General features: G+C 36.3%; 1 protein-coding gene across 7 annotated transcripts in view; it reads right to left on the bottom strand.

The window, feature by feature from the left end:
* Positions 1-22,503, bottom strand: part of FTO (FTO alpha-ketoglutarate dependent dioxygenase) — a 308,286-nt gene that overhangs the window by 186,451 nt on the left and 99,332 nt on the right. For 4 of the 7 annotated variants that reach the window (XM_067551224.1, XM_067551252.1, XM_067551243.1 and 1 more), the window contains exons 6-7: positions 21,880-22,023; positions 14,371-14,490 (exon numbers count right to left, since the gene is read on the bottom strand). In XM_067551224.1, coding sequence (XP_067407325.1) covers positions 14,371-14,490; positions 21,880-22,023 — 264 coding nt within the window. Of the gene's footprint in view, positions 1-14,370; positions 14,491-21,547; positions 21,595-21,879; positions 22,024-22,503 lie in introns of all 7 variants that reach the window. The other 3 variants (XR_010920365.1, XM_067551266.1, XM_067551234.1) reach the window with 2 other exon arrangements.

The raw sequence follows: 22,503 nt of genomic DNA, 5'->3' as shown, positions 1-22,503 counted from the left end.
TTTCGGCCTGCCTAATTATACTTTTATACTTGACTTGCCAGACTTTATGCTTCTTTCTATTTTCCGCAATAGGATATGACTTCCAATTTTTAAATCGTGTGTTTTTGTCTCTAACCTCCTCTTTTACTCTGTTGTTTAGCCATGGGGGTCTTTTGGTCCTCTCGTGTTTTTTTTTTTATCTGGGGTATAAATTTAGTTTGAACCTTTATTACAGTGTTTTAAAAAAAGTTTTCATGTAGCTTGCAAGCATACAACTTTTGTGACTGCTCCTTTTAATTTCTGTTAACTGGCCTCATTTTTGTGTAGTTTCTCCTTTTTAAATTAAATGCTACTGTAGTGGTTTCTTTAGTATTTCCCCATTACAAGGATGTTAAATTTAATTACACTATGGTCACTATTACCAAGTGGTTCAGTTATATTTGCCTTTTGGACCAGATCCTCTGTGCCACTTAGGACTAAATCAAGAATTGTCTTGTGGGTTCCAGGACTAGCTGTTCCAAGAAGCATTCATTAACGGTGTCTAGAAATTTTACTTTGCATCCCATCCTGAGGTGATATGTTCCCAGTCAATATGGGGATAATTGAAATCCCCAATTATTATTGGCTTTTCTATTTTTGTTGCCTCTCTAATCTCCCTGATCATTTCACAATCACTGTCACAATCTTGGTCAGGTGATCAGAGTATATTCCAACTGTTATACTCTTATTGTTCAAACATGGAATTTCTATCAATAGAGCTTTCTTTCACATACAGTGCCACTCTCCCACCAGTGCGAACTACTTTGCCATTCCTATATATTTTGTACCTCACTATCACCATGTTCCATGATTATAATCATTCTATCAAGTTTCTGATATACCTATTATATTAATATCCTCATCCAGGACCGGGCACTCAAGTTCACCCATTTCAGTATTTAGACTTCTTACAGGCACTTATAAAATTTGTCAATATTTAGTCATCTGCCTTCATGTGATGTAATTGAATGGAACTCTTTTTCATTTGTTTCTTTTCTGTTCCTACCTATACTTTATCAACTTCTATCCTCTCTTCTTTACTGGGATATAGAATATCACCTTTAATAAAATCCTTCCCTAAAGGATGTGTTTGTCCAAACCACATGCTCCTCCACACCCGTTGGCTTTCCTCAACCCATAGTTTAAAAATGTCTCTATGACCTATTTAAGTTTACATGCCAGTAATCTGGTTCCATTTTGGTCCAGGTGGAGGCCATCCCCTGTAGAGACTCCTTCAGTTCCCAAAGGTTCCCCAGTTTCTAATAAACCTAAATCCCTCCTCCCAACACCATCATCTTTATCCACACATTAAGACCTTGAAGTTTTGTCTGTCTAATTGGCTTTGAGCATGGAACTGTAAGCATTTCAGAGAACGTTATCATTGAGATCCTGGACTTTAATCTCTGACCTCGCAGTCTTAATTTGGCCTCCAGAAGCTCTCTCCTACCTTTCCCTATATCATTGGTACCTACATGTACCACGACCACCAGCTCCTCCCCCACAGTGCACATAAGTCTGTCTAGACATCTCGAGCGGTCTGCAACCTTTGCACCCGGCAGGCAATTCACCATGCAGTTCTCTTGGTCTACCTATATTTCTAGTAATCAAATCCCCCATTACTAGTACTTGTCTCAATGGCAGCCATACAAGAAGAAGCCAACACAGAGGTTTTTACCTTTCCTCTTTATGCCCCATCAGAAAACTGAAGTTCATACAGCTGGTTTGGACAAGGTGAGGAGGTACCTATGTTACTAGGCTCTGCAGCCTGGAAGTTAATGCCTATAAAACTGTTGTCTCTGCAAGGACTAGTTACAGGTTATAAAAGGGCTCTTTCAGTCAGAACAGCTGATAAAAGCCCTTTTATTTATTTTTGCTGTATTCCAGGCATTTTCTTTAAAAGTAGCTCTTATAGATGTAGAGCAGGAAGTGGTTCCTGCATACACTAGCAGCAATGACCCCTTTTGATGGGAAATTTTTGTTGCTTCCAAATCATCCTCTGCCTGTCTATCACTGGTGGAGAGAGGAGGACTTATTAGCATGGACTACTGAAGTAGCTACATGTTACAAACAATAAACAGGGCCTTATTGTGCTCCCACTTCTACTGACCTTAGCACAGACAGGATTGGGTCCTTAAGGAAACAGACAACAAGAAAAATAAAGGTACAGTCATTTTCAAATAAAACAGAAAACACAAAAACTTCAGTGGAAAAAAACCAGATATAAAAGGAGGAAAAACTCACTAACTGCTTGATGAAAAAGTCACCTTTGACCCTGGGTGACTCAAATAGGGTGTTAATTGCCAAAGGATACTCATTGCATTATAAATAATATAACCAATCATCAGGAAATTATAACACCCTATATAATCAAGAAATGCTAGTGTCTCCCATAGAATTATGCACATGAAGAGGGAGGTTACTAAGATGAGAAACTGACATTGTACCAGTTCAGAAGCATTCAGTAAGTCACAGCATTATGGAGGACAGCTTAATACTTAAATGTATGAACATACATATTTTCTCTCTCCCTTACGCTCTGTCTCAAAATAATTCACACATTATTACAAGCATATATATCATTTTAAAACACTAAAAACTATGTTTACATAATGTTATTGAAAGACTTTTGCACTGGGGAAAACATTCGGTTACATCTTTATTACTTTAAAATCCATTACCTTTCAACGTATTTTAAATAACTTCCCTTGCCACTTTGGCTAATTACCAAAGATATTTGTTGTCTTAACAATGGATTCCTTCCTCCTATACAATACTCATTTGGTTCTGCAGTGAATTTGTGACATATAATATTTCCATAGCAAAAAAAAAAATAGTGGCAATTTAAACACAGGATTAAACTGAGTTCACAGAAGAATCCTGAATGAGATTTTTATTAAAGAACAAATACCTACAATAATAGCTTGTAAAAAAAAATCCAGAAAAATCACTAGCACCCCAACACCCGTCAAGGATTGAAACAATTCTATATTATCTGCTCTATTTTATACACCTATACAGATAAAAATTCAATGAGACAGATGATAGGTTAATTTCACATGATGGAGAGACTTCAGAAGTCTAAGAGTAACCAAATCCTTCAGACGGCAAAAGAATGGAGGAAAAAAATCATATCAAATACATTCTCCTAGCATTTAACATCTGCTTAACAGTTGTGCAACAACAGTTTCCTCTGTCTGTTTATATGTATATCTTAGTTCCCTCTGCTGGTTGGATGCTAACATGACAAAACTTATCTTTAACTGGTTTATGACGTGGCAGATGTTACAAAAGGAGCAGCTTATCTGTATCTTAGGTAGCTCATAATCAAAGGTAAAATGCATGTGAGCATTTGTTTGCCATGAACTGTATTTATAGGTATGTTGGTATTTAATTATTTACTTATATAAACTGGCAAGGAATAAAGGTGGCCTTCTGAAAACAACAAACAGAAAAAATATTAGTGTATACAAACACATTCAGTACAGGATTTCCATACATTTATAGTAAGTGGGGTTTTCATTGTTGTTGGGTTTTTTATATTCTTTGTTTTACTCCATATTTATTTCATTACAGTTCATGGTTCAAGTCAAGTCAGGAATAGCCCTGGGGTAGAAGCCCTGAATACTGGGTGGGTGTCCTAATTAAACTGCTTTCCCCAGCTCTCTAGCAGGTTGGGTTTCACTGGAGCCATAAAGCCAAAGCTCCCCCAGGATACACTCAGACTCCATTTTAAAAAGGGGTTTCCTGGCATGGCGAATGGTTCAGCTCAAACTACATTCACCTTATTATCACAGTTAGTAGTGATGACCAGGAAGGACTGCGGGAGAAAGAATGCACATCCTCTTGATTATACTACAACAGTGCATCTTCTACCCAACAAGTCCAGAAACAGGGTAGGATAGTGCCACAGAATCCACTGACTCTTCTAATTGCACAGAGGAAGGGTAAGATCCACAAATGGCAAGTTGTCTCCATACGACAATGGTGAGATTGGGAGGGAAAGGGGAAGAGATGGTCTCAAAATACAGTGGGCTGAAGTCTTAATAAATGAAGCCTCTCAATTTTAAATGTCTCTAAATCCTGATTATTAAAATCTACTGACAGCCTCAGTAAAATACATCTGCTTTTAAATCATGTCCATTTACTGGAAAATTTCATCTATTTCAACATTTTTCAAACCTACTACAAAAACCATTTCATTTAACTATGTAACTATGTTTATAAATGTATTATACTTTAGGCAGTTCCACAAGAAAAATCACAGCTTAATTAAGTTAACTAAGCTGATTAAGCCTTCTTCTTTCACCTGTTACAGGAAATATTTAGCCCTGGAGCCATCCTAAAGGCGCCTCGTGCAGCACATTACATGTTTTGCAAAGATATGGTATATATTCAGTCACAGAAGATGGGGGAAGAAGCCAACACCCCATGTCAGCCTGCCTGCAAAAGAGCTGCAGAAGTATCAGCTGATAGAGCAGCTGCTTAGACTCCATTCTTGCCTTAAAGGTAGCTACTGTGCTATAAAGGAATAGCCTAAACTGAGAGACTAGTACCCAAAAAAGCCCACATCTCTGGGACTATTCTCACTGCAATTATTGTATAGTTAAGTCTCTGATATCATCATTGAAGTCAGTATATTTGCAAACAACTCATACAAAGAGATTTAAATGTAATAGACAATAACAGCATCTTTGTTGTCAGCTAAATTTAGTTCAATTTCTTGCCATTGCTGCATCAAATGAGTTCACATTGTTAAAACAATTCTTTAAACCTTTCAAAATGTCTAAAAGCAATTTTCTAGTCAAACAAAAAAAATAGCTAAATAGGAACACAAAATGCTTATCTTTGCTTCTGCTAGTACAAGGGTGCTGCTCTGTGTCTCAGAAAGATTTCTGGCACAGTGAGAAAACCTGGTCAATTTCAGATTCTTTCCTGGGACCTGTCTGAAGTGTCGACAAGCAGCTAAGCTGAATATTAATACACTCTCCATCATCAAAAGCTGTTGCATACCCAAAGGATGAGAAATATTTTAATCAGCTTTCAGCTTGTCTAGCAAAAGTCAGTTTATTCCTTTGGGATTATACATCTATGTGCTCAATTTTTGTCTCTGTGCTCTCTCTATATATTACTTTTGAAACTAGCAGTAAAAAGTCCAAATCTGCTGTTTTGTCAGAAAAGCCATTTAATACTGTGATTCAATTACAATATTTTACATTTAACAAGAAAATCTAAAAGATGAAAAGCAAATGAAAAAAAGAGTTGAGAAACCAGCCCTTTTATTCTGGTTTTACACTAACTTTTTTTTAGAGAAACCAGGGGTCTAGTTGGTTTTCTTGTTTGTTTGGTTTCTTTAGATAAATGTTTTCATCAGTATGATGAGCTTTCAGCAGTGATTTCTCAATCTTTTCAGCCTCCATTTTTTTTAAACAAGGTTCATGCAATCTATGAGTTTTTGATTGACACAGATCCTTAGATAAATTACAATAATGTAGGGTTGACAATTATCTATATAGATTTATTTATATATAATATGTATGTATCTATAAACACATGAGATCTAGTTGAAGGTGAACAGTTTCCACATTTTTTGAACATCATCAAAATTATAATAGGGTAGTAAGCTTAGCTTTAGAGAGATCATGTCAATTACTGTGCTGCTGCACTAATGAACATTTTGCACAGGAGTAACCAGAGAAGACCCATATAAATGCAAAATATTATTTATTATCATCAGTGAATGTTTAAGCCTTCCAAAAACAGTATGAAGTCTCAGACTAATTTAGGGTCAGGGCTCCTTGTACCCCTCCCACTGTGCGTCCATGTAAGCACCATACAGAGTTACAAAGCCTGTGTTTTGCTCCATCCCCTCTGTCTTGAGAGAGCACACACCACAAAGGAGGTAATGCCATGGCTCTGTCCCATTCCCCATGAAGAGATGGCTGATGCACAGAGGGTAAAAAGCTATCCCTGATAAATGTTTTCAAATGGGTGCTCTCCTCTGTGCACCTGAGAACTCCAGGAGGCACAGAGAGACCTCTGTGGAAAAACATTTCCCATCCAAATCCTTCTCCATTGACATATCTCATCATAGTGAAACAAGGTGCTCATTCTTTATTTTTGTGCAAAGATGTACATCATACAGACCTGATACCTGGAGTCTAGGAACTACTATTTCACCAGACAGAAATGTGAAACAGGACAAAAGATGAGGCCTAATATTTAAAGCCGTGCAATGGGTAACAGGACAATCTAAGTACTATTGCTTTCTCTGCTATTGAATTACTATGTGAGCTTGTACAATTCACTTATCCAAACTGTGACCCACAAAGTCATCTGCAAAATGGCCATACTGCTACTTATCATGCTCACAGGCATATTGCAAGGCTTTATCAATTAGCATGATATATAAGGCCAAAATGTTATTAAACATACATATGTAAATCTGAGTCGTTAGCTATTGCATAACTATATTGATTCTAAACATCTAAGCAACACAAATTGTCACAATTTCCCTTAGGTATTAACAATGCTGAATGTCATCTGCTAGATACTGGGGAAATGCATCACTGGTGTAACTCCATTGACACCGTTCTTATTTACCGCAGGTCTGAATTGGTCCATTGCCACTGGTCTCTAAACCACTCCATTATTATTTTTAAAAGATTCAAAATGAGTCCTATGCAAAGGGATGACACTTAGTCCAATTGTGATAAACAATCAGATTATTACACAGAAAACAACTTAAGAAGATTTGTTATGCTTAAACTTTAATATAAAGCTTCTGCTGTGAGAATTATTTAGAGTTCAGATTTACCGGTGGTCTAAGGAGGGCTGCCAAAACCCGATGTTAAGTAGAGACATTTGAGAAAAGCCAATAATTACTTTCTCGCTGCAGAGTGGTAAACATTAAATAGATAAGCTGCATTTTATTGAGACTACAGCTTCAGGATTACTAAACGGAAGTGTGTGTAGTAAGCAAAATAAATGAAAAGTGCAGAAAAGTCTTGCCCAAGAGCTCATAAGAGCTAGGACTGGAAATTTAAATGGATCCCTAGATTTCATATGGGGAATGATCAGGTTATGCCATATGGGACTAGCTCCTGCAATTAGATTCACACGGGCAGAACTTCACCCATATGCACAGTCCTTTTGATGCGGAACTTGTCACTGCTGGCCCTTATTCTACAACTGGATCCATGTGGGTAAACCTCATGCCCACACAGATCTCCACTGACTCAAATCTTCCTCTCAGTGGCAAGATAATAGTCTTTCACAGCTACCATAATTTCTGTATATTTTTAGTTATGGTAAAAATCAAATGCAGAAACTGAGGCTGAGGACCGTGCTTAAAGTTTGGCATTTAAATACCTATTTTATACACAGACATTTTTACTTGGGCAGCCAATTTTGAAAGTCACGTTTAAATTACTTGCTTGGATTACACAAATTCAGTGACAGAACTAGGGTTAGAAGAATCCAGATTTCTTGACTCTCATTACTAGACCACAGTGCTTTTTCATGGTAAGTCACTAAATTATTTTGAGCTTCCGTTTCCTTATCTGTAAAAAGAGGGCTGTGAAGTGAAATTCTGGAAAAATTATGGTAGGCACAAAAAGAGTTCTTCAACTATGATTTTGCTAATAAGAGAGGGGATTGGTGATCAGACAGAATAGGAGCAGCACCAAATCCTGGAAATAGTGACTGCTAGAAAAGCATCTTCTCTTTTGCTCACATCCACCTTTACAAAGTATGAGTAAAATGTAGCTATATCTGTCCATGCAATAGAATTTTCACTTGACCTTAGCAGGCAGAACAGGAATGGCAACACTCAACACAAAGTGTGGTAAAATCATTAAAAGGAGCTAGCAGTAAAATAAATAATAATAATAATAATAATAATAATAATAATAATAAAAAAAGGTTTAATAAGTATTAACTGTGCTGTGAAAAAATTACAGCAGATGATGACACTTTAATCACACTCATTTGATTTATTTCCTTAGTTTCTAACTTTGTCCTAATAAAAACTTCTCTGGTCAGAAATTTGTTTCAACTCAAAACCATACCTTTTAACATATTACACACACACATTTTTCAGTTATGAATACAAACAAAATAGAAGTTTTGTGATTTCTGATCATTCCTGTTGCCCTGTAAGTCAAGACTAATAGCCATTTAGTTCAAGAATATAGAGAATAAACTGAATAATTGGTCTAATTTTAAAAAGTTTCAACCACATGGGTGTTGCTTTTTTCAGTAAAAGTTAAATATTTTCAGCATGCAAATGTTATCACTACTTTCATCAGATTTATAAAATTATACAATGAAATGTCTCTGTAAAACACATGATGGGCTTTTGGATCAATAATCAGCCTATTAAAAGTGACAGTACAATAATACCACAACAGACAAATTATAAGCCTCTAAAAGTAGGTAAATACATGGCTGATCAATCAAAGATAGATCATGCATTGTGGTGCATGTGTGTTCATCCAAGAGATTAGCATAGTGTCTCTCTCTCTCTCTCTCTCTCACACACACACACACACACACACACACACACACACACACACACACACACACACACACACACACACACACACACACACACACACACACACACACACACACACACACACACACACACAAATTCTTGAATCTAATGTTAGCTGTTTAAAATGGTCAAACTAACAAAACCATGCTAGCCTCATGATTTAAGGGCTGATTCTGCTCCCATTTAAGTCAGTGATATGACTCCTATTGACTCTAATGGGGCAGTATAAGGCACTGAAGACATACTTTATATCTATCTATGCCTTTGCATAATTTCTTTAGTTAGGAGACCAGCATAGTTCACAATAATTGTAAGAAACTGATGTATACATGCACACACAGATATGTTGACCTAGATTCTGCAGTTTGATTTGTGCAAGCAGACCCTTGTGCCTGCACAGAATACCATTCAAGTCTACAGTGCTCAATATGGGCACAGAGATCAGATCCCATGAATTACATGATTGTAAAATTGGGATGTGTATATAAATGCACATATGAGAGTGAGAGAGAGAGGTACATATTTAAGTAACATTAAGATTTGTAGCACAAACCAGAAGAAGTCAGGTAATTTAAAACTGAAGGTGACCCTTCTTCCCCTCTGCGCACACACTTACCTCACACCATGGTGCCAACTCCCTCCGAGACACATATCTGATGACCTATTGTGCAGAAATTGTGACAACCAGGCCTTAACTTTGAGTTTGCTGGGTTATGCCAACCCTAATGTTTTCAAGGGTTGGTTTTTTTTAAGTATACCATAGGAATTACAGGGTTTTTCATCTCAACATTCCCAGTTTGTAATAGAAATGTTAAAGTGCTTCATACCAACAGAGCTCAGATCTCAACTAGCTCATGTAAGGGTTAAAAATAGAAAGTGCTATCCACTGGTTTGCTCTGATGTTCCTGTAGATATTGTCACTGGATGTATCCTCAGTAGAATTCTATTCAACACCTCTGTCTTTAAGTACAAAGCTGTAGGCTGTAGCAGCTTTAGGAAACATAAGTATCCTTTTTTCTACTGCACAGTATCTGTGTGTGAAATTCTCTAAAGGGGTTTAAGTATTTACCCTGAACACTATCAGACAGTTTCTAAAATTTTCCTTATCCTGTTGCAAAAACACTTCAAAGAGAATCATAAACACACTCTTTTGCGCTTTCAGCACACATTTTGTTTTGGAGGCTTAAGTCTGAATTCTCTCAGAATTGTAAATATATTTTCAGGAAGATGTGATATACAACTATTTTTTTAAAAATTTTGTTAGCGATTCTCCAGTAAATGATGCTAAATCTGCTCTCTTTTCTGAGGAGTGGAAATACTAGAGTCAAAGAAATTAGTGGGATAGAAAAAGGAAATAAATTAACAAAACACCAGAATTCAGTATTAGTTTTTAAAGTAAGGGTAAATTTCTATGAGCATTTCAATCCTGGTATGCATAAAAATCAACCTAGCAAAAAAAATCTTTACTAAAGGGTCTGGTATAAGCAGATAAGAAGAGCCCAGAAATTCAGTAGTTATGGCTGAAATTCGGTCCCTTAAGTAGCCATGTTTCGCAGCTCAGTAGGCAAATATGATCACCTGGCAGTCTGAGCTCTCCAACACAGGACTGTGACAATGGCAATATCTAAGCACAATGGGAAAGTTAGGGAAGCCTTCACTCAAAATTTCGTGACTTTTGGCTGTTGAAGTCAGATACTTATAACATCTGGCACTTACATAACACTATACGTTTTCAAAGCCCTGAAGAGATATTAACTAATCAACCTGTCAACTTCTTGAATCTAATGTTAGCTGTTTAAAACTGTCAAAGTATCTGAAAATTCAGAAGATTTCTTTTTAAAACACACATTGTTTTCCTTATAGATCATCAGTTGTTTTGGCACTGATATACTCTATTATGCTAATACATATTTAAACCTGGGCTGAGATCCTGTATCTCAAGCTTCAACCTAGACTCAGTTTTTATTGTCAATCTATAAGCTCCTGACAATGGTGGCTTACAGTAGAAACTCAGAAATATTTTCATATATGGCAACAGTAGCAAATAATGAAACAGTATTCAAAAAGGAAACAAAGAAAAATGATTTAACAAGTAAATATTTTGGCTTTCCAATTTCAACTTAAGTGTAAAAAATGATAGAAGGTTGTTTCTGAGGATAACAACAACAACATGATTAGTTGTACTGGTATTAAAAAAAATCCCCAAAACTCTAAGATGAAACAGTTGTGCTTAAAGATACCAAACTGCATGGAATGACACTTCATCCATTATAATCCCATAAAATTTATACATTCCTATATGTATAGTACATTTATAAATTAAAATGAATGGTATGCTGCATTTAAGCATTATTAACTGTTTAAGCATGACAAAATAGTAAAACAAATGGTATGAGATTTCCTGAGCTTAGACTACTTTATTAACAATTAAATACCAAAAGCTTACACTTAACTTCTGTATGTTTCATGCCTTCAAGTAAGGCCTAACAGTTATGCTATTAAGTACATTCCCCAGTCACTTCTGCATTTCTGTATTTTAGTGCCATAATGTTCCTCTTCTTGCCAAATTCCGACATAAATGGGTGGGATTAAATGGAGCCTAGCCTACCTAACACAATTATATATGTTGTGATTTTATACTGCAATGAAACGGATACATTTTAATAAGCCCAGTCTTGGCTCTTACCCACTAAAGTCAATAAAGGTTATTAAGGCCAACTGCTATATAAATACGTTGCTCCATTGCTAAATGGACTGTCAAAGCAGGAAATACAATTTATACCATACAACACTACTAGTGTCTTCATATTTTAAAGGAACATTAGATATGTTAACAAAAACCTTGAAGATTTGTCATTCATGTGTAAAATCAAAGTCTATTCACTTTTCATTTCACAAACAAAACCATTCCAGTGATTTACATTTTACTTCACCAGATTTATATCAAAGTCGTAACATTTCCCCATTTCCTTATTTTTAATTCTTTCTTTTCCCACAGCTTTGGCCCAGCGTTAAACATTTTTATAGGTAAAATAAATGTCAGTTTGTGAGGTTTGCATGATATCAGACCCTGAGAGACAAATTGTCTCTCCACTGAATCTCAGAACAGCTACAGCAAGACTTCTTCACATCACATGAGATTTCAGCTTTTCAGACTTTTCTTTACCCAGAAAGCAAAGCTTGTACAAGTCCCTTTCAAATGGTAACTCTCTCTTTGAATTCAGTGAGCACTTATCCTGATGTTGCACATGATAATGTGTTAATCTTGGAAGCCTTTTTTTTAAAAATACAAACATTTGAATAGCCTTCATATTTTTAAGGGGGGAGGAAGGGAGGTGAAGATTGGTCAACCTGCTTTGGATTTAATGGCTCATAAATTCATGAGGTAATATTATGGGGAAATGTGATGTTTTATCAGAATGTCATTCAAATGAAAGGTTTAACATTTACATCACAAGAGTGAGCCCTGAGTAAAACTATCCTCAGGGAAAGAAATGCCAGGAATAAACATTCTGATAAAACTGTGTGCTTACTATAATGTGTAAAAATATTAAGTAGAGCACTGAGATTTGGAGACATTTGGTTAAACTTTTTGAAATATTATTTTGTTGTGACATTGAAGCAATTACAGTTAGCAGAATTAGAAGCAGTTTTGGAAAAAATATTTTTTCTTAATTCATCTTTAAACGTAAAATAAAAACAAAGAGACCAAGATCTGCTTTTGTAAAACCCTAGATACATACATGTAAACATGCATGTCAAGAGTTGTACAGCTCACACAGAGGTAAACAAAAACACACTGCTTATTAAAGTATTTCCTTTTAGGAGGAAACCTTAGTAGAGCTTCTGTACAGACAAAATTAATAGTAGCAAAACATTTAGAATTTCGATTTTTTTTCTAAAATATACACTAGAAATTATTTTTATAATCATACAGCTAAAATTATTACAATTTACAGAAACATATTGACTGTAGAACAGCAGGTACCTCCAGAAATATTGTTTTGATTTAACTTATTTCTATAGAATCCAAATGTACACCAAAACACTGTACTTTTTATGTTAAATTGCTGTTGAATTTGTTAACCCACAATTGATTTCCTGTGTTATGGAATCTTAGAGATTACAGCTAACTTAAAGCAACAGGGATAATTCTTGACAGTTAATGCTACATTTCTATGCATTTTCTCAAACCTAGTGTTGTTGCTGCATTAAAACTACAGCTCAACAGTGCCCCCTACTGTCAGTTTTTAAAAGACTGTGGTACATGCTTCAGGTATAGAGAGAAAGAACAAAACTTAAAAGGCTGCCTCTGGGTCCCAAATACAGTAAGCACCAAATTTACTTATAGACTTAACAAAATAACAGACTTTCTCAATTAAAATTCTCTACTGTCTCCCTCAATAGCTGGAATTAATTGTGATTAATGTGTTAGAAATCATAAAACATTAAAGCGATTTTTAAAATTTAAATTAGAAGCAGCTTCTGTCTTGGCCTAAACCTTCAATTTGCTGATAAATATCATCCTGAGGCCTGTTGAAAGGAGATACACTGACGCCACCATGTTTCTAATTAGAGACACATGGTAATGTCACACCAATTGCAGAAAACCTAGCCCTTGAGAATTCCTGAGTTTGCTGTTTTTCCATGTTCTCAACACACAATAGTTATAAAATAACAATCAAACAATCTTGCGTCTGCTTCACTAAGCCTTTGTGTTACAAAAAGGTAGATTGTTATTTCAAAGAAAAATAAACTAAAAACCTTTTTTAAAAATGATAAGTCATTTGAGATCCACAAACATAAGCAGAATGTGAGTGAATGTGGATTTAAAAATAAGAGAGAAATGCATTCTCAAAAATAAAATAGTTAGAAATCACTTTCTTTTTCACTGATAAAATCTAGTGCTCTCTGATTTCTTTCAGCAGCTGCTAGGAGCACAAACATCTATGTTCTGGTTTTCTGCAGTGTTTTGAGTGTTTGAGATACCAGTTGTTGCAGAAAAAGTTCACAATGTAGAACTTGAACTCCAGTAGGCAAAAACATTTTTCTGTCATGGTATATAGTGTGAATTGTCATCTGCTATTGTTGGTGAAGGAAGACACTTTCAAATTGAAAGTTACTTTTCAAACATGGGGACTCTATCTATAACTACCCTGGATAAGTTGTCAGTACTCTGCTCCCCTCAGGATTAGGCCCAAATTTAATGCCACTGAAGTCTAACAGCTACTCAGACAGACATTCAGGCTCCCTGTCTACAATGGGGATTTGTCCAAGGCACTACAAAGTTTTGCCAACATAGCTATGTCAGTCAGGTGTGTGATGTGGTGTGATCCCTGACCAACTGTGCTGTGCTGGCAAAAGTCCCTGGTGTAGACACAGTTATACCAGTCAAATTGCATTTTTGCAGTTGTAGCTTATTTTACTCACGGCGCTGGAAGACACTATACCAGCCAAAGGACTAGGAACTCTTTACCAGTATAATATACCCTACTGGCAAAGCCTTCCACATGTGTAGGCTTGGCCATAGGTACAGCCAATAGCCAATGCAAAAACTTCTTGTAGATAGGCAATACTTGAAACCAGGGTAAGCTGTGCTGATACAGAGTCTTTTAGCAATTTTGCAATAAGACATCATGGATTGCATGGTGTAGCTACATCAGTGGCTGGCCACCAATGGCGGCAACCAGGGCAAATCCCTAGTAGAAAGGATGGGGTTATATTTTCAAAGGACATAGCATTCCTAGCCATTCAACTACCATTGCTAAAGACACTTTAGACTATTTACTAGTACTTACCATAAATTCCATCTTTTTCCAAAATTCTTCCAATTTTGCCATAGGTTCAAACCACCAATCAGTGCACTTCTTATAGCGTTTGCCCTGAAACCAAAACTGCCTAAGCCACTCAAATTCAACCTGTGAAGAGATGAATGATATTTAAAGAGGCATAAATAATCTGTGCTCATTCCTTGGAAAAACATATGAATCTATTCACATCTGTGCTGCTACTCATAAGATGGGGGCATGGAGAGTTTCTCCAATAAGTTTCCAAAGGCAACTTTACACACAGAAATTCAAGCTATTTTTAATTTTCTTTTTCATGTGAATTTATAGTCTGTGCCAAAGCCCACCATAGTCAATGCAAAACCTCCCACTTATTTCAATTAGCTATAGATTAGCCCCATGGTGCTTATAGAAAGTGCCTGATTAACAGCTCTGGAATCCCAAATCCTCTCTCCACCTATAGAAGAGGTACTGTAAAGATAGTGTAATTTTCCTCACACCTCACAGACAAACATGCCTCAACCCTTGACTTACTGAGACCACCACTATGGGTGAGAAAATAGTTTAGTCCCCATAAACTTTAAAACCTTGGCCAATCTGATAAGATTTCCAAGAAGTGCATGCATTAATGCCAGTTGCAGAGGTCGTTTTTATGATGTAGACACTGATACTGAGACGGTAAAATAATTTCAAATAGGTCACCAAACTACCGTCAGATGATAAATTTTAGCCACAGAGGATCTGAATGGGAGATGAAGTGATCTATTTCCCAATACCAATTCCTCTGACCCATCAGGTCTATCATTCACTGCTTGGGGGCCACAAAACAATTATTTGTGCTCCCTTGATCAATTCTTCATTTACATAAAAACAAACATTTCTTATTCTAGCTGTGCAGAATGATACACACAACAAGAGGGGAAAAAAAGAGTGTTCTCTGCTTTTCAGGTCACCTGAAGTCACAGATTCTGGGGGATTTTCAGAGTGATGCCTCAGCAGACATTATGCTAGTGATTCTCCATCTACCACAGCACTCCACGTAAGCATACAGACAGACTTGACAGGCTCATATAAAAAAGTTTTATTTTTTAGGATTATTTTATATTCTTTGGAATATAAACTACTTTTGAACTCATAAAGCATGCCCCATTTACAGGAGTAAAAGGTCTTTTCATGACCTCTCTACAAGACTAGTTCTATGCTGCAGCAGAGTTCTGTAGTAGATGGGATGTCACCAACAGAGTTTATGCTGAAGCACCTCTTGGCGCCGATGCTCTGAGACACTGAAGGATCTGACAAACCTCAAGAAGCTAAAATGACAAGAAAGCTGTGTTTAAAAAAATAATTATGTGCTGCATATCCCTTCAACTCCAGAGGCATTAGGCACATAACACACAATAGAAAACCTGAGTGAGTTGTTGTTAATACCATATTTGTTCATTGCCTTTAAGAGACTGCCACTACAGTAGTTATAAAACATCATTAAGCCTGCATAACACACTGATTATTCTTCAAGCAACGTCATTCCATTCACGTTGTACCCACCTCCCAGTCTCTGTTTTTCATTTGGCTTTTTTTGTTGAGGTTTTTTTTTTAATTTTTATTATTAGTGATTTACAGTTTTGGTCTCTTAGAATTTTGTATTTATCTTTGTTATGGTAGTTATGTTTCACACAGAGGCTCAAAGCTGCTTTAATCTTCACCTGTTACCACAAAGAATTCTTTTGTTTACTCTTTCTGAACTCTGATGAAGCAAACAAAGGCAACCTGTGAAGGTGAAACAATAATGAAAATGGCTTAGAGCCCTCACCTGAGAACACCTTTTAACAAACAGAACAGCTACAAAAGTCTGAAAGTTGTTTTAGTTGACACTAAATGTTTGTTTGATATGTGTAACTGATTTCAATAAAAGCTGTTTAAACAAAAAAGCTATACATACAATATTAAAACAACCCCATTGGTAAAACATATCAACAGGATTAGAAGACATTAACTGAGGTAAATCTTAAATGTTTTGAAAGGAAGATATAAGTGTAGTTCCACTTTTCTTAGTATTCAGGTTTAACAGCATATGTCCTTCCTAATAAAGTTCAAGTAAAGTTTATTGCTCTTAAAGCCTTAGCCAGGTCTGAAGTGTCAAGATGATTTTGTCAGGCTTGTCTGGGACTGATTTTCAGCTGTGTTAAGCACTAGTATCTTCCACTGACTTTAACTGGAGTTCTGGGTGCTCAGCACTGCTGAAAATAAGGCACAATGGTAGTTGTTTTTCTGGCCGCCTCCATTAAAAAGGCAATACCTATAAAGTCTGGCAACCATAATGTTCCAGGAAATAAATCATACTGGGTCATTAATCAATAAAGTACTCTGCTTTAAAAATAAAAAAAAAAATCAATGTGACAATATGGTCCATTGTGACAAGAATGTGAATTCAGTAAATCTGATTTTTGACTAATTATATTGATTTGTCCCCTTGATCTATGTAAATTAAATCTAATTTAAATCTTTGGCACCCTGGTCACATTTTAAATACATCTTGGGGTTAACTGACAGGCAGTAATGGAAACTGTGGCAGCACCATTTACTAGCACAGCATGAATGTTGCAAGTACCGCCGCACTGCTTAGTGACTTGTGACCTAGAAGAGCTGTATTATTTTCTAGGTTTTAGAGGTAAAGTTTAGTGGTAAGCTAGTTAATTTTGTGCAGGATTAGTTGGTCCCTCTAGAGGGGAGTGTGTCAACTGTGCCAAATTGTGACATATGTGCTTGTTTAATGATATGGACTATTGTTCACCAGAGATCTCAAACTAAGGTCCAAATTCATTTTACCTAGTGTCTCAATTTAGCCTCTATACTTAGTTTAAAAAAAAGATGAAAGGTCAATCAATGTTTTATCTATTATGTTAGTCTTCAAGCCGATCTTCAGAAACAGTGCAGGGAGGCATTTACTCGATGTCTAAAATAAAAACTGAAAGTCAGAGACTCCTGACTTTGCAAAGGAACCTCTAAGTGGCCATGATGTCACCATCTGTTTACTCATCTGTAAAAGTGGGATACTAAGACTTCTTTTTGTAACAAGCCTTTTGGGATCCTCTGAAAGATAAGTACAAAGTATTTTTTCTACATTAGTGCATAGTAGCTATCTTCATATCACATTACGGACACACACTGAAATAAGCATATGCTAAATATTTTCCTAAGATCCTTAGAAGTTATATTCAGAGCCTCTCCCCTTCTTCCTTCATTAAAACAAAGCAACTGTTTAATAACACCTTTTCTTGGATCAGCTAGGGGTTAATGAGGCATTCACACCTGCCTTCCTACTTCCCACTCTTTCTATGAATAAAGAATGATGCATGGAAGGGGGAAAAAAATTAAATATTGGAAAGTTTTTAACAAGCTAAGGAGGGCAAACTCAGTACAAAAGTGAAAGGTGTGTTATATAAATCATTAGGTTTCACATTTAAGGCCCTAGAATAAAATGAAATAAGATAGAGATAAATGCAACAATTCCAACAAATGGAATTTATAGTACAATCACCAAAACAGACAGACACACAAAGATCCAATCTAAATCTACTTGAATGTAGCTGAGGACAGTGAATATTCACATACCAGATTTGAATATTAGATTAACAATTGTGTCTCATCTTTGGCTACTACAGTTTCTCTGATGCAATTTTATATTGGAGACTTCCTTATAAAAAAACTAAACTGAGTTCAGATATGGAAGCAGTCTGGGTAACTGAATGGCCAGAACGCTAAACATATGAACATTTAAAAATAAAATTAAAATAAAAAAAAACCCTCACAAACTTTTGGCCTGATTTTGATCTCTCTCTGTTTTTGCTGCTGATTTACACCAGTGTGAGACTGGAATCAGGCTTGTTGTGTCTAACATCCACCCATCCTTGGGTTGTCCTTTAAACAATGACTGAAAGCTGATTTTTAGGTTTATAGTCAATACTGGGTAGTAAAAGGCCAACAGCACCCATTTGACATTTTGTGAGCCTGTGCTCCTCAGTCAACTATTTAAAGGTATTGGTTACTAAATGTCACTTATGTAGGTGATCTATATTTCCTTTCTTTTGTACCAGCCAGCCACCAACTGTGCTGTCATTTCACTCTGATGTGGTAAAACACTAGCATTCACCTAATGTGCTTAAGTTATAGGACCTGATCCTAACCATCACACAAACAAAATCCTACCACTAAACTTCATATCACTCCAAACACTGGAGCCCAGTGCTGCTGCTTGAAATACAAAGCCCAGGTAAAAACACCCTTTGAAAGCCAAGAATGGTTCAGCGCAGTCAGCATCTCAGCACTCAGTCAGCTTTGCCAGATCATTTACTTCAATGTAAATTACTACTGACCAAATATCCCTTTAAGCAATCAGGTGATTAATTCAATCCGTAACACCTTGTGCATTGATGTACTGTAACTCACAACTGTACAGATAATTACTTCTGTTCACCATACTATACTTTGTTCCTTGATAAACTGCCACTAAAGTACTTGTTTGTACTTTCAAGACTGACTACCTTGACAATCAGCAGGCGGACACTATAAATTGAGGGTGTCATTATTTACAATTATGAGTTACATTCTCGGAGTGAAATGACTGTGTGAACAAAGCAACAGCCATTATGTGCTCAGTAATAACTCAGACACAATCTCGGAATCTGCTTTAAAGAGAGAGGCAATGACACCAGGTCTATGTTCAAAGAAATCTAACTTTTACCTGTCCATCAGAGATGCAAAAAAGGAACTTCAGTTTAACATCTCATCTCAAAGAGGACATGTCTAACAGTGAAACCTTGTGTAACTCCCACTTCCCACGCCCAAATACCATGTGTTAGCTTCAGCAGTGGGTGTGAACCCATGTTAGCTGTGGGATTTAAAATCACTCACTTCTAGCCTGGCAGCATCTTGGCATGATTCTGCCAATGCCTATTTCACAGATGCCATAAAGGCAAAGTCACAGTTTCAGAAAAAGTCACATCATCTAGCAATCACTATCTTGGATAAAGTCTCTGACAAACTGCATTTGTGGCAATACTTAAAAGTAAAAGATGGCAGCACCAGCTATTGTGAGTTGGAAGAAGTTCAAGTGGCAAATACCATCCTTTTCAAATCTACTCAGACCATCTTAGCAGTGTATACAAAATTACAACTTTTCTGGAGAGGCTTAGATCTAGAATAGGAAGCAAGTTGCACATCAGAACAGAGGCACAGTGGCAGAATTGTATGGGGATCCTCATGAATGTTCATCATATAGCCCACACCATTTTTTTAAACTGAAGAGAGGAAGGGTTTAAAAGTTGTAGCCAAATCCTGATCCCAGTGAAGTCAATGGATGATCTGGCATATTCTTCACTAGATCCAGGATTTGGCTCTGTATTTGGAAATTATTGTGCATTTTTTCTATAAATATCTTACAGAGTTTGAACCAACTAGTTGTATTAGACCATGAAACTACAGAACTTTATCACATAACTAGTATTAAAAAAGACATGTGGCTTTTTATTCCCAAAAGAAAAAAATTAAAGACGGGCATTGGCCTCATAGACATTTATGGTTCCAGTTAACAGTGATACACAACAAAGAAACATGTATCTACCACAACGTAAACCACAGAAAACTTGCCTACTTGTGTGGTAAAAAAGAACAATATCTGACATAGCACTTTGACATATGGAATTAATCCCTCAAATGAAGAGATGACCTTGAAAAATCAAAAAAAATTGGATGAGTGATTCTTTTTTCATATGGAATATAGATCCAATGTCTTTATTCAGTCAGAGTGTACAATATATATAGCCTGACCAGTGATTTCTGGGATAGTATATCCCATATGTATAATAGGAAACATCACATGGCAAAATTATTCAGGTCACTGTAAACCTTTGGGCCTCCTGCTCCCCTGGTGTAAATCACATAGCTCTTTTGAAGTCAGTGGGGCTGGGCTGATTTACACCAGCTGTGAATGTGGCCCTGGTTGTACGAACTATATATGCCTATGGTCTTATGAACAAAGCCTGATTAATATTTTGTAAAGTATTGCAAGTCCTAGGCTTATTTAAAATATATTGGCAGCCATTTCAACCAAAATCAAGGGAGCAGATCTTTCCCCACCTTACTCTCCTCAGCTGCACCAAGAGTAAACACAGTGCAGCCAAGAAACTGGCCCCCAAAGTTTTATGAAAGTTTGTTTTGTTACTGAATAAATATACTCTACCATATGAATTAAAAATATTTAGAGCTATAAATGCATTCCTGTACTCTAAGTGAAAATTATACTCTATACATGTCCCAGTAGGTCAAATACTGGTCGAACTTATACTAGCGGAAATCCAAAATAATTATTTTGGAATTTATTAATATAACTGTGTTGTAAAGCACCACTGAAATCAGAGATCAAATTGGTCAAGAAAATTTAGTACGATGGTATACAACCCATTTTTTCATATATTGCTCAGCATTTATGCCTTCTTAACCAATAAAGGTCAACACAAGTTGTACCTGAGATACAGCTATCAGAATAACAAAAAACAAGTCAAATCTGTTGTTTTAAATACCGTAGAAAGAGTTGTTGACTCAAATTTTTTCTGTGGCTCTCTCTTCTTTTATTTAAGTTTAAATTTTAAGAAAATTCAGTTGAGCCTCTTTGGAAACACCACTGCCACCATCACAAAAAGAATGCAAGCAAATTTACCAAACCCTCTACAAGATCTTAATGATTGTGTCATGCTGAAACTCTTTCCTTTGACATTGAAAATTAGCAGAATAGCATTGTCCAGGATATCACGTAATTTTATATCTCAGATAAAGTTACCAGTTTCCCAAGTCTTTCTAAACACTACTCTAATATTGTCTGTCTAACTTGATGGACTTCTTGGTCTGTTAAATGTACATGCTTGCTAAGGCCCAGTCCTGCATTGAAAACAGAGGTGCATTGGCTTCAGTGGGATTCCTTCGAGGGCATACTGATTCACCTTCATGGTCCTCAGGACAGGACCAGAGTTTTGATCTTCTTTTCAGGAACTCGATTTCTACAGCATTTTCCTAAGTAGGGGCATTAAAGTAGACTCTGTGTTGTCATCCTTGCCGCACATGTGTTTTGAAAATAATTGGCTACTATTTTAGCATTAGAGAAACAACTGAAGAGATTTCTAAGGGTTTCACTTACCCCTTTCCTTTAATTTCTCTACCCTCTTCCTTTTTGCCAGAGTGGAACTGCAGGGGAGAAATTCATCAAATTTGTCATAATGTAACCAATGTTCTTGCTAAAGCTACTCCTTCAGCTAACCAATAGAGAGATCAAGAGAGAAAAATGGAGTCCTCTCCTTGTGACTTTGCATTAACCCCAGCTAACACATCCAAGTGCAAAAGTCAATGCCAGCCAGATTTGTGATACCTACATAGGACCAGGTCTTGTGAATTGTTGAACACCCTTAAGTCCCATTAACTCCAGCACCTCACACAATCAGGCTTCATGTCCTGTGAAAACCTTTCGCTCACCTCATTATGGATTCCTTCCACTTCCTTAACAACTTGGATTTCCAGTGATTTCAAAGATAAAGCCGCTGAATCAGAATCAGCCTGTAAATTCTGAAGTGCAACCTCACACTGTCCAAAAATATATTCCAGAGTTCCTGTTGAGCACTGTAAGAGCACAAGAAAATTTTTTGTCAATTTACAGATACTTTGGAAATAATGCTGTTTAAAGCAAATAGAAAATAAGATTCAGTGCCAGCCACTGAAATAATCAAAATGTTGTAAAAGAGAGAAAAAGGGGCTGCATTTCTGTGATTTTATTTTATTATGTTTTAAAGCAAAAAAAGAAATCTTATAACATTTGATACACGCCAGATTGTTTGTATTGCTATTTAAAATTTATTTGCATTGATACAAATTTTTTTTTTAAATTAACTCATTACAGAAAGCTTACAGATTTGGGGGGGAGAAGGGGAAGAAACCCCAGAAACATTGTGAAAAACATTTGAAAGCTTAGAGATTCAAAATCATGGTTGAAAATTCTATTTTCTTTCTCCCCTTCCCCTACAGATTACTATTCTAGAGCATCTAACGGTTGTCATATTTTGTCATGCACAAGACTCACAATGATGTGGAAGGGGATTTCCA

Source organism: Emydura macquarii, unplaced genomic scaffold, assembly GCF_026122565.2.
Source record: "Emydura macquarii macquarii isolate MOO-44397 ecotype Brisbane River unplaced genomic scaffold, CSIRO-AGI_Emac_v2 contig_295, whole genome shotgun sequence".
NCBI classification, from domain to species: domain Eukaryota; kingdom Metazoa; phylum Chordata; order Testudines; family Chelidae; genus Emydura; species Emydura macquarii.
Note: the sequence above shows the minus strand (reverse complement) of the source record. Positions and strands in the feature narration are given on the sequence as shown.